Here is a 13,119-nt window from a genome sequence, read left to right as displayed (position 1 = left end):
TATGAAAAATACTAGCCAACAAACACACTCATCTTAACAAAATTATTAGTATTAAATGTAACTATTAAACGCAATAATAATTTTTCTTCCACATCTTAAAATAGCAAAATGTGTTGTTATCAGTGGTGTGGGACTGTGGGGCAATGTAATAAGTTCAGTAATCAAACGTAAACAACAAAACAAAAGAAAGGAGAAACTAATAAGAAATTCCCAAAAAGGGGGGAAGAAATTGACCTCACAGCTGAACGAACGACTTCGCTTTCGCAGAGTTTGCATTGGATTGAAGCATAAGCAAACCTCCAAATCCCGACAACAAACCGATTTTTGCAGAGAGAGTGTATCTCTGTTCGTTTGCCCTGTAAAGGAAACTTTTACACTACTCTTTAGTGTTTTGTGTGTGTGATCTGAAATTCGTAATCTTGCCTTACTGGGTTTTGGAGGTTTATTTTTTAGTTGCTTGAGAATCTGATGTTGGTTCAAGATCGTGTGGCTCCTCCTAAGCCACCAAAATCTCGGATCAGAGAGCTTCCTCCTAGCCATAGATTCGCTGAACCCAAAAACCTAGATTTCTTCTCGTCGTGGGTTTCAGAGAATGTCTACAGAGTCGTAATCTTCTTCATCTTCATCGTCACCGTTGCTGCTTTCTTCTTCCTTTACAAAACCACCGACACTGCTTCTCTCCTCTGTTTCCAATCCCAATCAACTCAATCGATTCAATCCCTCACCCGTCCTCAAATCAACTGGAACTCGATCCAAATCGTCTCCGACAAAGCCTCACCTTACGCTAGCTTCCGTACGGAGAAATGGGTCGTCGTGTCGGTGACCAAGTACCCAACGGAGGAGCTCAAAGGTTTGGTTAAGATTAAAGGATGGCAAGTTCTAGCCATCGGTAACTCTCTAACTCCTAAAGATTGGGATCTCAAAGGTGCGATTTTTCTATCTCTAGATGCTCAATCTGAGCTTAATTACCGGATTTTGGATCATCTCCCTTATGATTCGTTCGTACGCAAAAGTGTCGGTTACTTGTTCGCGATTCAGCACGGTGCGAAGAAGATCTACGATGCGGATGATCGTGGTGAAGTGATTGATGGAGATCTTGGCAAACATTTTGATGTTGAGTTGGTTGGAGAATACGCTAGGCAAGAACCAATCTTGCAGTATAGTCACGAGAACCCGAATCGAACTGTGGTGAATCCTTATATCCATTTCGGGCAAAGATCGGTTTGGCCTAGAGGTTTGCCGTTGGAGAACGTAGGTGAGATCAATCACGAGGAGTATTACACTGAGGTGTTTGGTGGTAAACAGTTTATACAGCAAGGGATTTCAAACGGTTTACCTGATGTTGACTCTGTGTATTACTTCACTAGGAAGACTACTTTTGAACCTTTTGATATCAGATTCGATGAGCACTCTCCTAAAGTGGCCTTGCCTCAAGGTATGATGGTGCCTGTGAATTCGTTTAACACGTTGTACCATTCATCAGCGTTTTGGGGTTTAATGCTTCCTGTTTCGGTTAGTTCCATGGCTTCGGATGTGATTAGAGGTTATTGGGGACAGAGGCTTTTATGGGAGCTTGGTGGTTATGTTGCTGTTTATCCACCAACTGTTCACCGGTATGATCGTGTTGAAGCTTACCCTTTCTCTGATGAGAAAGATCTCCATGTTAATGTAGGTCGTTTGATCAAATGCTTGCTTGCTTGGAGATCAGATAAGCATAGGTTCTTCGAGACGATTCTTGATTTGAGCTTTGTTATGGCTGAACAAGGGTTTTGGACTGAACTCGACGTTAAGTTCACTGCTGCTTGGCTACAGGATTTGCTTATGGTCGGATACCAACAGCCTCGGTTAATGTCACTTGAGTTGGACCGCCCACGAGCAACCATCGGTCATGGGGATAGGAAAGAGTTTGTTCCTAGGAAATTGCCTTCGGTTCACCTCGGAGTCGAGGAGATAGGCACAGTGAGCTCTGAAATTGGGAATTTAATCAGGTGGAGGAAGAATTTTGGGAATGTAGTGCTTGTAATGTTTTGTAACGGACCTGTGGAACGCACTGCTCTTGAGTGGAGGTTACTTTACGGGCGGATATTCAAAACTGTGGTCATTTTGTCCTCTCGGAAAAACTCTGACCTTTACGTCCAAGAAGCTAAACTCGATCACATTTACAAGTAACTTGCCTGTAATCTCGGTTTCACCTATTCTTTCCTAATGTAAGCTTTCTAATTGTAGTTACGTTATATACATTTCAGGCGGCTACCAAAGATATTTGATAGGTACAGCAGCGCAGATGGGTTTTTGTTTGTTGAAGATGACACAGTTCTTAATTACTGGAATTTGCTTCAAGCGGACAAAACTAAGCTTTGGACTACAGACAAGGTACTCATCAAGTTGCTAGTTGTTCTGCATAAACATAATGTTTGGTGTGGTTTCCATTTGAGGAGTTTTGGTCCTTTTATAGGTAAAGGAGTCGTGGACGACAGTGAAACCATCTGGGAATGCTGACTGGTATTCGGTTCAGGTGGAATTAGTAAAGAAAATTGTTGGTACAATGCCGGTTCATTTCCAAGTCAATTACAAGGAAGCCACAAAGAAGAACGATGACACAATCTTAACCATGTGCAGCTCGGAAGTGTTCTATGTCCCAAAACGGCTTGTGTCAGACTTTACAGATCTTGTTAATCTCGTGGGCGATATGGATTTGCATTATAAAGTGGCTGTGCCAATGTTCTTCCTATCGATGGATTCGCCTCAGAATTTTGACCCGGTTCTAGGTTCAATGGTATATAAGTCAGAACCAGCTTCGTTAAACACTTCTTTGAGTTTGTATTCTGCAGAAGCACCTGCGGTTCATCCTTGGAGTATCTCAAGCGAACAAGATTTCATCGAACTGGTTCGGGAGATGGCTGTAGGCGATCCGCTTTTGATGGAATTGGTATAATGATTTCAAAATACGAATAGTAGATGCAGCAATGAAAAAATGTTTAGAAACAGATTTTACCATTTGTGGTATACAAAAATCGCTTGATCAATTCATTTTTTTTTTTTTGGGTTCTCTTGATGTAATTTTGCGGATGTAATCATATAATTTTTCCTTTCTTGATGTTTGTAACTTCATCATTTAAAATTTTGTGAAGATGAAAGATCACTCGTTCACTTGAACAAGACCGGCTTATGTTATGCGCAATGCGTGAAAACAGTTTTCATCCTATAAATGTTCCAGTATACTACTCTATAGTCTATGCTGTAGGGCAGTTGGTAGGTCAAATCCCTCTGTCCAAGTGATTGAAGTGTACGCGATGATACATTCAATACTTTGTTAGACTTTTCCCGTTTTAGGTTGGCAAAAGAAAATAATATCCTCTTGGAGCGAGTCGAGTGACCTTATCCTGATATAAATTTATTTCTATGACGAAAAAATTAGTATTTTGAGTACCATTTTTATAAGTTTCACATCATTGTCATTTGCTTCGACCCGGCAACAAATAAAATATTAAATTTAATAGGGCAATCGTTAACATTTTACATAAAACATTAGATTATTCAAAGTTTCAAAGTATATATAGATATATCTGAAGTCTTGACTGCATGAAGCATGAGCAATGAAAACGACCAATTTCTAATTTTTCTTTTGAGTTGTCATTGTATTGCCTTCATAATGAGTTGGCTTTTTTGCTTCTTGATGTATACCTTTTTCTTTTCATTCTTTTCTGAACACGCATATATATATAATTATTTAACGGTATATATTTTCAGAAAAAAAAAAAAAAAAAAAAAAACTGGTAATTGGTATTATCGTAAAGAATGATGCAACCTTAGGGAGGTTGGCAAAAGTATATAATATTTGGTTGAGGTTAACTGGTCGGCACCGGCGGAGATCTGGTGACCAGACCACCATCATCTCTGCACGCACGTAATACTCTACTTCTTTTTAATTTTCTTCTTCTTTTTTATTAAAAGCCAAAACGAATATATTTATATACAAATATATAACGAAAAATACCAAACTATATATATTATATGACCGAATTTTCTAAAGAGAAGGTTATATAAACATAGATGAGCAAAGTAAAAGTGCTCACATAAGAATCAGGCCTTCATAAGAATATCCCCCGCCACCAAATTATAGTAGAAAGATGCGAAGTTCATATGAATAACATATACAGTAGTAAGTATATATAATGTAATCTTTTTAAAAAAAGAGTTTAAATGTTTGTGTTGTGCCTATTCACATGCGAAATGGACCCAATGTCGTCTTGAAATGATGATGGTCTTTAAAATAATAGTTAGTGTCTTATAATAATGCTTCAAAGTTTAATTCTTTTTCGGTTCATGTTCGAGCTTTTAACATCGTGTACCAAGTTCAAACTCAGTGTGAAGGTAGTAATATTTTTTTTTAAAAGACATCGGTGAAGAATCAAGATTAAAAAATAAAAATAATAATTCGAAGGTAAAAAAAGGAGAAAGGGAAGCCATAATTACTGTGGGTATCATCTTTAATGCTTTTGCCTCAATATAATTTTTACAACATATATAATAATAAAAAAGGGAGTCTCTGGTCTTCTTCTTCTTTCCTTAAAAACAAACATATGATGTCTCCTCCTTCGTCTTCCTCACCTCGTCTACTACGCACACTGTAAAAAAAATCATAAAATCTCCCACGAAACGAAAACTCGATTCTACAAATCTGTTTTGGATAATAAAGCAAAAAGAGAATAAAAAAGGTATAGAGACAGAGAGAGATGATATAGCACAGCGCACGTCTCCTCCTTTCAATAATTCAATTTTGCTTACTCCTTTTTTTTTTTTTCTTCTTCTTCTTCATTCTTTTTCATGTGCTTCTTGTTCCTGATCTCTCTCATCGCTTTGTCTTTCACAGTGCATGCTACTCAAAGATCTGTCTTTTTCAGGTATGTGTGTTTATTTATATGGATCAGCTGATTTCGATTCAATTAGCGTTTTTTTTCTCCCTGTTCATCATGACTTGGATCTCTGGGTTTCTACTTCTTGAATCTGAGTTTCTCGTTCTGCTTCGTGCTTGAGATCTCTCCTTAAATTGTTTTGTAATTTTATCTAATTAGTTAGTTGCTATTATTCTGGGTTCTGTATAATCTCTGATTATTTCCTGGAAATCGCTTAACTTTAAGAGTTTCTCTAAACTTAAGACTTATTAGAGCCAGAAACAAGAGGGAACACTTTGATGTAGTACACGGTACACTGATCAACTAGAATTTTATCTCGATCTCTAGCTGACTTCAAACCAAGAGGTTGATACAAAAGGATTTTTTGTGAGTGTGTATATTACTTCAAAGCTGGATGGATCACGACTGAGTTTTCTTGTGTAGCAAGTGGTTTTTTGTTCACTATAACATGACATCCTCAAGCTCTTTTACATGGAAATTAAGTGTTTGGTGTTAAATAAAGTTTTGAAGCGTTGCCACTGTATTTTAATGGATTCTACTACTACAGTTTGGTGGCGGGGATGATGTTCTTAGGAAGGTTTGATTCAGTATTCGTAGAAGCTAATCTTATAAGAGTTCCCTGTATTCCATCTGCTAATGTTCAGTGATTTATATCATTCACAACCGAGCTTCTAGCAAGACATGAAACTCAAGAGTGACAGCCAAGCTCAGTTTAGAACCCCTTTCCTTGAGGAAATCACACAATATCTTGAATGATTTCCAGGCAATAATGAATTGTGGGAGAGAACTGACTACTCTTTGCAAGATTGTTGTTGAGTTTATATATAGCTCAAAACATGCTTCTACTTAATACTGTATATTCTCATATATGATTGTCATTTAGAAAAGCCTAACCTTTGTGTTGCTCTTTAGTGTTTTGTAGGGTCCTATCCAATCGCCATTTTCAGCTTACAAAACAATCTCTTACGGTCTTACCTTCTTTTTTTTTATCTGCTTGCTCTATGTTTTCGACAGGTGGTTTATGCATTTTCACATAAAGGAAGAGATTAACTATTGCATACAAAATGTCTGGGTCAACTAAAGTATTGGATCCTGCGTTTCAAGGAGTCGGGCAGAAACCGTATCCTTTCACAATATTTATTTCCCGCTTTCCTATAATATTAGTGTAAGGTGAAGCAATTTATAATTGTTTCCTACTGATGAACGGAAGTGCAGAGAGGAAAATGCAATTTCATGGGTATGCACTAGTTTGTTGGTATTGTTGAATGTTTTACTGCTGTCTGAGATGTTGAACTTAACATTACTTAGAGGTACCGAAATCTGGAGAATCGAAAATTTTGAACCAGTGCCAGTGCCGAAGTCTGAACATGGAAAGTTCTATATGGGAGATACTTACATTGTCTTACAGGTTTCGAATTTCTTCCACTGTTCTTCTTCCCTTTTTATATACGCTTATCAAGAGAAGATTATAAGATAATACCTTTATACTAGCTTACAGATGTATGAACTATATGCTCCTTTTATCTTTCAGATTTATCATGTTTATCTTTTATATGTGCAGACAACACAGAATAAGGGGGGAGCTTATCTATTTGATATACATTTTTGGATTGGTAAAGATACCAGCCAGGTATTATTTTTCGGAGTTTTTGTAAGCATATATTACGTTCTAACTTCATGTACTTTGAAGACAAGCAAAGGTGAATCACCATGATTACTAATCTGCGAATGACGATTCCAGGATGAAGCTGGAACAGCAGCTGTCAAGACAGTTGAACTTGATGCAGCTCTTGGAGGCCGAGCTGTCCAATACCGTGAAATTCAAGGTCATGAATCTGACAAATTTTTGTCTTACTTCAAGCCTTGCATTATACCACTAGAGGGCGGTGTTGCGTCTGGATTTAGAAAAACTGAGGAGGATGAGTTTGAAACCCGGCTGTATACCTGCAAAGGGAAACGTGCTGTCCACTTGAAGCAGGTTTCTTTTTCTGCAGATATTTTGAAGTGTTGTACTCTCTTCGCATGAGTACTATTAAGTATTTACTCATCTGTTTTCTTGTGTAGGTTCCTTTTGCTCGCTCATCACTGAATCATGATGATGTGTTTATCTTGGACACCAAGGAGAAGATTTATCAATTTAATGGTGCAAATTCAAATATCCAAGAGAGAGCTAAAGCGTTGGTAGTTGTTCAATATTTGAAAGACAAGTTTCATGAAGGAACCTGTGACGTTGCTATTGTTGGTAAGTTGCAGTAGATGAATTTACTGTTAATTTTTGAATATCTTCTTTTTCACGTTTTGCTCAGTCAATCAAGCAGCAGTTGGATGCTCAATTAAGTTTTTTTAAGTGGTACAGTTTATTGTGGTACTCATGCACGTATAATGATTTCCTTGCATAACAGATGATGGAAAGTTAGATACAGAATCAGATTCTGGCGAGTTCTGGGTCCTCTTTGGGGGTTTTGCTCCAATAGCAAGGAAGGTTGCTAGTGAGGATGAAATTATTCCGGAGACAACTCCGCCTAAGCTTTATAGGTACTTGTCGTCCTTTTGATCTGCTCTATTGGTGTTCGGCTGTTTTTTTGCTCTAACCACTGTTATATAACTACCCTGATGGCTTACTGTCATTTTGTTTTTCAATATTACCTATTATATTTATGCCTTAGTTTATGGAAATTGATTTATAGTTACCCCCTTTTTAGTATCGCGGATGGTAAGGTGGAATCAATAGAAGGTGATTTATCCAAATCTATGCTGGAAAACAATAAATGCTACCTTTTGGACTGCGGTTCTGAGGTATTTATCTGGGTTGGCCGAGTGACTCAAGTGGAAGAGAGAAAAACTGCTATCCAAGCTGCTGAGGTAAACACTAGAATCGGCTAACTTGCTTAGCCCTTAGAATATCGGAGCATCGATTCTCACTTTTACTATCCTCTCCAGGATTTTGTTGCTAGTGAAAATAGGCCAAAGGCGACACGCATAACCCGTGTTATCCAAGGTTATGAGCCTCATTCTTTCAAGTCTAACTTTGACTCTTGGCCATCAGGCTCAGCAACTCCTGCTAACGAAGAAGGACGAGGAAAAGTCGCTGGTAAAGATTGTGTTGATACTCTAATCGTTAATAAAAAATTGAGTGATCTCTTAGCCCTGACTTACTTTGGTACTTTGCTATTGTGTAGCATTACTTAAGCAACAAGGTGTTGGGTTGAAGGGCCTGTCAAAAAGCACAACAATTAATGAGGAGATTCCACCATTGCTTGAAGGAGGCGGAAAGTTGGAGGTCTGTTGTGTCTCCCGACTTGTTGTGCTGTTATTTACTCAATCTTTATTGGTTAATTTCATCCCAACTCATTAAGCTCGTGTAATAGGTTTGGTACATTGATGGCAACTCCAAGACTCCTCTATCCAAAGATGATGTCGGAAAACTCTATTCTGGGGACTGCTATGTGGTCCTTTATACTTACCATTCTGGTGAAAGGAAAGAAGACTACTTCCTGTGCTGTTGGTTTGGAAAGAATAGTAATCAGGTAATCATGGGAAAAGGATTGAGAAAATAACATGCTGAGGACTGCTATGTGGTCCTTTAATATTTTTATTAATAGAAAAGAAAAAGAAGTCCCGATTTCTTCTATTAGTATTTTTAGCTCCTCTGTTAGTTACTGGAAAGAGGATACTAAGACATGATATATTGACTAAGCCGGCATGTTTTAGCTTCTTCCTGGTGTTTTCTTTTACGACATTTTATAAGTAAGCTTGAAACCTGGTTGGGTCTATATGATTTTATCTGCTATTTTGGGTATCGACCTTATAAGGAGCAAGATGTTGCAAACTTCATATTTGTGAATTTTCTGCAGTTTTAATCTTTAGTTATTGGGGAATGCTATTACTATTGTATTTTATGGTTATGAGTTATTGCCTCTTGACTTTTGAGGTAGCCCTCAAAGTTTGAGTATATATTGTGATAGATTTCATATATTCAGTTTATGGCTTTATGTATATATTTGAACATGTTGAATTTTGCCATCTAACTTATGTTTTCTCCCGAGTTTAGGAGGATCAAGAAACAGCAGTTCGTCTAGCGAGCATAATGACAAATTCTTTAAAGGGAAGACCAGTGCAGGTACCATGTTTTGTTATTGCAAGTAATTGGCCAGTAGCACTGAAAGATTGTTAAATAACTTGATCATCTTGCAGGTCCGTATATATGAGGGTAAAGAACCTCCACAATTTGTTGCACTTTTTCAACATATGGTGGTTCTTAAGGTATTTTTCTTTTCATTGTTAATACAAGTTGATTTTTGCTGCAAGAGAATATATTGGTAATTGATATAGTTACATAAACTTTTAGGGTGGTTTGAGCTCCGGTTACAAAAATAGTATGACAGAGAAAGGTTCATCAGATGAAACCTACACTCCGGAATCAATTGCACTTATTCAAGTGTCTGGAACTGGAGTTCACAATAATAAAGCACTACAAGTTGAAACGGTACTTTCCTACTTTATGTTCTCTCTTGCGAAGTCATTTTTCTACTTTACACTGTTCAAACGTTGGCTACCTATTTGTGTGATCATGTAATGTTCTATTACTCCTTTCTGCAGGTGGCCACTTCTTTAAACTCTTATGACTGCTTCCTTCTGCAATCTGGTACTTCCATGTTCCTTTGGCATGGAAACCATAGTACGCATGAGCAACAAGAACTGGCTGCTAAAGTTGCTGAATTCTTAAAGGTAGTTTCTAATGGTGCTATCTTAGATTTTAGTTTAGCTGAAATTGTCTAAGCCGGGGCTGTATAATATATATAAAGCTTACTAAAATAAAAACTCGCTCGTACTTATCATTGTTCTTCAATTGGTAAATTAATCATCTTTTTCTTGATAAGTCAGCCTGGGACTACTATCAAGCACGCAAAAGAGGGAACAGAGAGCTCATCCTTTTGGTTTGCACTTGGGGGAAAACAGAACTTCACCAGCAAGAAGGTTTCCGCTGAGACTGTGAGGGACCCTCACTTGTTCTCTTTTTCCTTTAACAGAGGTAATTGAAATCGGGACCTCAATTTTGAGAGTTAAAACATCTCTAATAGGGTCAAATTTGTTGTTAATAAACTTGCATATACTAATGTTATCTTCTTTACAATGTGTCTACATGGATCCTCAGGAAAGTTTCAGGTAAGAATTCAGGAAAAAAATATCCAATGTTTTTTTTATCAAGATGTGTGCATGTTTTAACATTACCTTGCACAGGTTGAAGAGATTCACAACTTTGATCAAGATGACCTCTTGACGGAGGAAATGCATTTACTAGATACTCATGCTGAAGTTTTTGTCTGGGTTGGTCAATGTGTGGATCCCAAGGAAAAACAAACTGCCTTTGAGATTGGCCAGGTAATATGCTTGATCAATTTTGCTTCTCGGCATCAGTTATTGCTGCTCCTTTTCTATCTTGTTTGCTCATTGTACAGTTTTGCGCAGAGATACATAGATCTGGCTGGTTCCCTGGAAGGCTTATCTCCAAAAGTTCCATTATACAAAATCACGGAGGGAAATGAACCCTGCTTCTTCACCACTTATTTTTCATGGGATTCTACTAAAGCTACTGTAAGGTTTTCTGTTGGCAGATATCTTTTGGGTTATTAGCATGAGAAGGGAGTCTATTTTTAATAGGGTGCTGTAATTGTGTTAGTGTTATAGGAGGGTTCGGGTCCTTCGGGATCATACTAATTTAAAAGGAGTTAAGTTTGTTACACTCTATGCAAATGCCAGTTCTGTTGTCAACACCCTTATAAAGAATGAAGTTAGAGATCACATCTCATTTGTTAAATTGAACAGTAGGCTAGTTAAAACTTAGGAAGCTCTACATTTTTAGATCTATATTAAACTGAGGGGAAGCTCTGTCAGAACACACGAAATTTAGTCTGATTTTCATTGACTTTTCTGTAGAGTTCCACTTATTTTTCTCAAATTTAGCTTGGGCATGTTTATCTATAATACAGGTGCAAGGGAATTCCTTCCAGAAGAAGGCAGCATTATTACTTGGTACACACCACGTTGTGGAGGTAAACACTTAGTTAAGATGCTTACTGGGGAAAGTTGGAGATACGACATGCCTGTGTTTTATGTTTCCTTGTTTCATAGTAGCAGAGAAGAACAGATGTGACGATGGAAAACTAGCTATTGATGACTCTCCTTTATTATATACTATATTACATTCGGAATCGTTGGTTTACAATATGCCCCTCTGCTGCAGGATCAGTCTAACAGTGGGAACCAAGGACCAAGGCAAAGAGCTGCTGCTTTGGCTGCTCTGACATCTGCATTTAATTCTTCTTCCGGGAGAACAAGCTCTCCGGTAAGACTTTAAGACTCTAAGCTCCTTTTTGATACTTCTATAAGATTCTTTCTGATACACTTATGAAGATATTGACATATCATGTGAACTTCCATGAAGAAAAAAGGTTCCATTTTTAACAAGGTTCCCTGTCATGGATTTCTCAAATTTATCCAAACCTTTGACTGCCTTCAAATAATTTATTAGGGTTTAAGCCGTTAAGGCACATATCTGCTTACTGTTTTTCAGCTTAGGCACAGAACATAATTCTAGTTAGAATCTGGCGTTTTGCTAGTTGCTTTTTACTGTGGCATGTTTAGCAAATCACAGCTACTATTGTCCCATGTTCTTGATCTTTGGTTTAACTGCAGAGCCGAGACAGATCAAATGGAAGTCAAGGAGGTCCAAGACAAAGAGCTGAAGCTTTAGCCGCCTTATCATCTGCATTTAATTCTTCACCATCATCAAAGTCACCTCCACGAAGACCAGGATTGACAAGTCAGGCGTCACAAAGAGCAGCAGCAGTGGCTGCTCTCTCGCAAGTGCTTACTGCCGAGAAGAAGAAATCACCTGATACGAGCCCTTCTGGTAAGTTCTTTAACAGTATTGATCTATTGCAGATAAGTACAAACCATACAAGACACATGATTTTTGATTAAACAAAAGTAAAGATGTAGAATTTGCTATCTGCAGAAACAGACTGTAACCTACAAGCGTAGTCCTTATGTCAGTATATCTTGAACTCTTTTATCGCTTGATCACTGTGAGTATGTGTGGTTACAGCTGAAGCAAAAGATGAGAAAGCTTTCTCAGAAGTGGAGGCTTCCGAAGAAGCTACTGAAGCCAAAGAAGATGAGGAAGTTTCACCTACAGCAGAAGCAAGTGCTGAGGAAGTAAATCCAAAGCAGGATGATTCTGAAGCAGAAACAACTGGAGCAACCTTCACCTACGCACGACTGCAAGCGAAATCTGAGACACCAGTGACAGGAATTGACTTCAAACGCAGAGAGGTGAATCACTTGAGCCGAATTAGCTTTTTTTTTTTTACCTCGTCTTAATTTGAGCATGAATTGTCGGTATCATATTACTCAACCCAATCTATCAGGCTTACCTGTCTGAGGAAGAGTTCAAGACTGTATTTGGTATGGAGAAAGAAGCATTCTACAAATTGCCTAGATGGAAGCAAGATTTACTGAAGAAGAAATTCGACTTGTTCTAAGAATTCTCCCAAAACAAAAAAAAAACAAAAATCGCAGGTGGAAACATCCAATGATCCTCCTCAGATATATACTAAGATCAAAGACACGATTTGCCATTGTGTTATTGGTTATGTATTGACCTCAGTGTTGCAGCTATGAAGACAGACAGTTCTTTCTTTTTTGTTCCTTCATTTTTCCTATAATTGTTTTGATTTTTCAAAAATATTTCTTTTTCATGGGTGGGGTTGGGATCCGGGTTTTGATTCTTCATATTCTTATCACAAAATTATGTGTGTTATTGTAATGATGTGATATATCATAAACTGTTGTGCATTTTTTTGGGGGGGTCAGGACAGCTGTGTCTTTTGTGGTGGTGGTTAGTAAATTCTTTGATTTGGATTTCACATTATTTTGATTGTTAAAGAACAGAAACGTCTACTTGTAAACTCAATAAATTTCAATGTATGGGTGTTTTAGATCCGTTTGACAATTGAGACGCACCATTTGCTTTTGTTGTTCCACTTCTATGTATGTTCAACTAGCAAAGCTGTGTTAGACTCAAAGTACATGACAGAAATGTGTGTTGAAGTAAATGCAGTGAAATTATTTATCAGAATCATGAAGTGATAAAAAAAGTAAGGAATTTAAAAGAAGAACAACCACATTTATGTCTGTCCTG

General features: G+C 37.6%; 2 protein-coding genes across 4 annotated transcripts; both read left to right on the top strand.

Annotated features, from left to right (window-relative positions):
- The first annotated feature begins 115 nt into the window (after nucleotides 1-115).
- On the top strand, nucleotides 116-3,156 carry LOC104792032 (putative glycosyltransferase STELLO2). The gene is made up of 3 exons (XM_087454302.1): nucleotides 116-2,165; nucleotides 2,247-2,373; nucleotides 2,456-3,156. Exons 1-3 carry the CDS (start codon nucleotides 469-471, stop codon nucleotides 2,933-2,935), a joined length of 2,304 nt encoding a protein of 767 aa, XP_087310428.1. The 5' UTR covers nucleotides 116-468; the 3' UTR covers nucleotides 2,936-3,156.
- A 1,367-nt stretch (nucleotides 3,157-4,523) lies between these two features.
- On the top strand, nucleotides 4,524-12,930 carry LOC104792031 (villin-3). Of its 3 annotated transcripts, XM_010518054.3 has the most exons (25): nucleotides 4,540-4,718; nucleotides 4,874-4,904; nucleotides 5,931-6,036; nucleotides 6,225-6,324; nucleotides 6,478-6,546; nucleotides 6,658-6,894; nucleotides 6,981-7,158; nucleotides 7,319-7,451; nucleotides 7,619-7,778; nucleotides 7,857-8,007; nucleotides 8,096-8,196; nucleotides 8,285-8,443; nucleotides 8,968-9,036; nucleotides 9,111-9,179; nucleotides 9,265-9,402; nucleotides 9,516-9,644; nucleotides 9,801-9,948; nucleotides 10,072-10,082; nucleotides 10,158-10,298; nucleotides 10,386-10,511; nucleotides 10,907-10,969; nucleotides 11,161-11,262; nucleotides 11,613-11,829; nucleotides 12,025-12,251; nucleotides 12,347-12,930. In XM_010518054.3, the coding sequence occupies exons 3-25, from the start codon at nucleotides 5,981-5,983 to the stop codon at nucleotides 12,458-12,460; spliced, it is 2,898 nt and encodes a 965-aa protein (XP_010516356.2). In that variant the 5' UTR covers nucleotides 4,540-4,718; nucleotides 4,874-4,904; nucleotides 5,931-5,980; the 3' UTR covers nucleotides 12,461-12,930. The 3 variants fall into 3 exon arrangements, 1 of the variants encoding a protein (XP_010516356.2); XR_015559316.1 differs by lacking the exon at nucleotides 10,072-10,082 and having other exon boundaries at nucleotides 4,524-4,718; XR_015559317.1 differs by lacking the exon at nucleotides 10,072-10,082 and having other exon boundaries at nucleotides 9,797-9,948.
- Nucleotides 12,931-13,119: the final 189 nt, after the last annotated feature.

This window comes from Camelina sativa, chromosome 6 (genome assembly GCF_030686135.1).
Source record: "Camelina sativa cultivar CO46 ecotype springtype chromosome 6, ASM3068613v1".
NCBI classification, from domain to species: Eukaryota; Viridiplantae; Streptophyta; class Magnoliopsida; order Brassicales; family Brassicaceae; genus Camelina; species Camelina sativa.
Note: the sequence above shows the minus strand (reverse complement) of the source record. Positions and strands in the feature narration are given on the sequence as shown.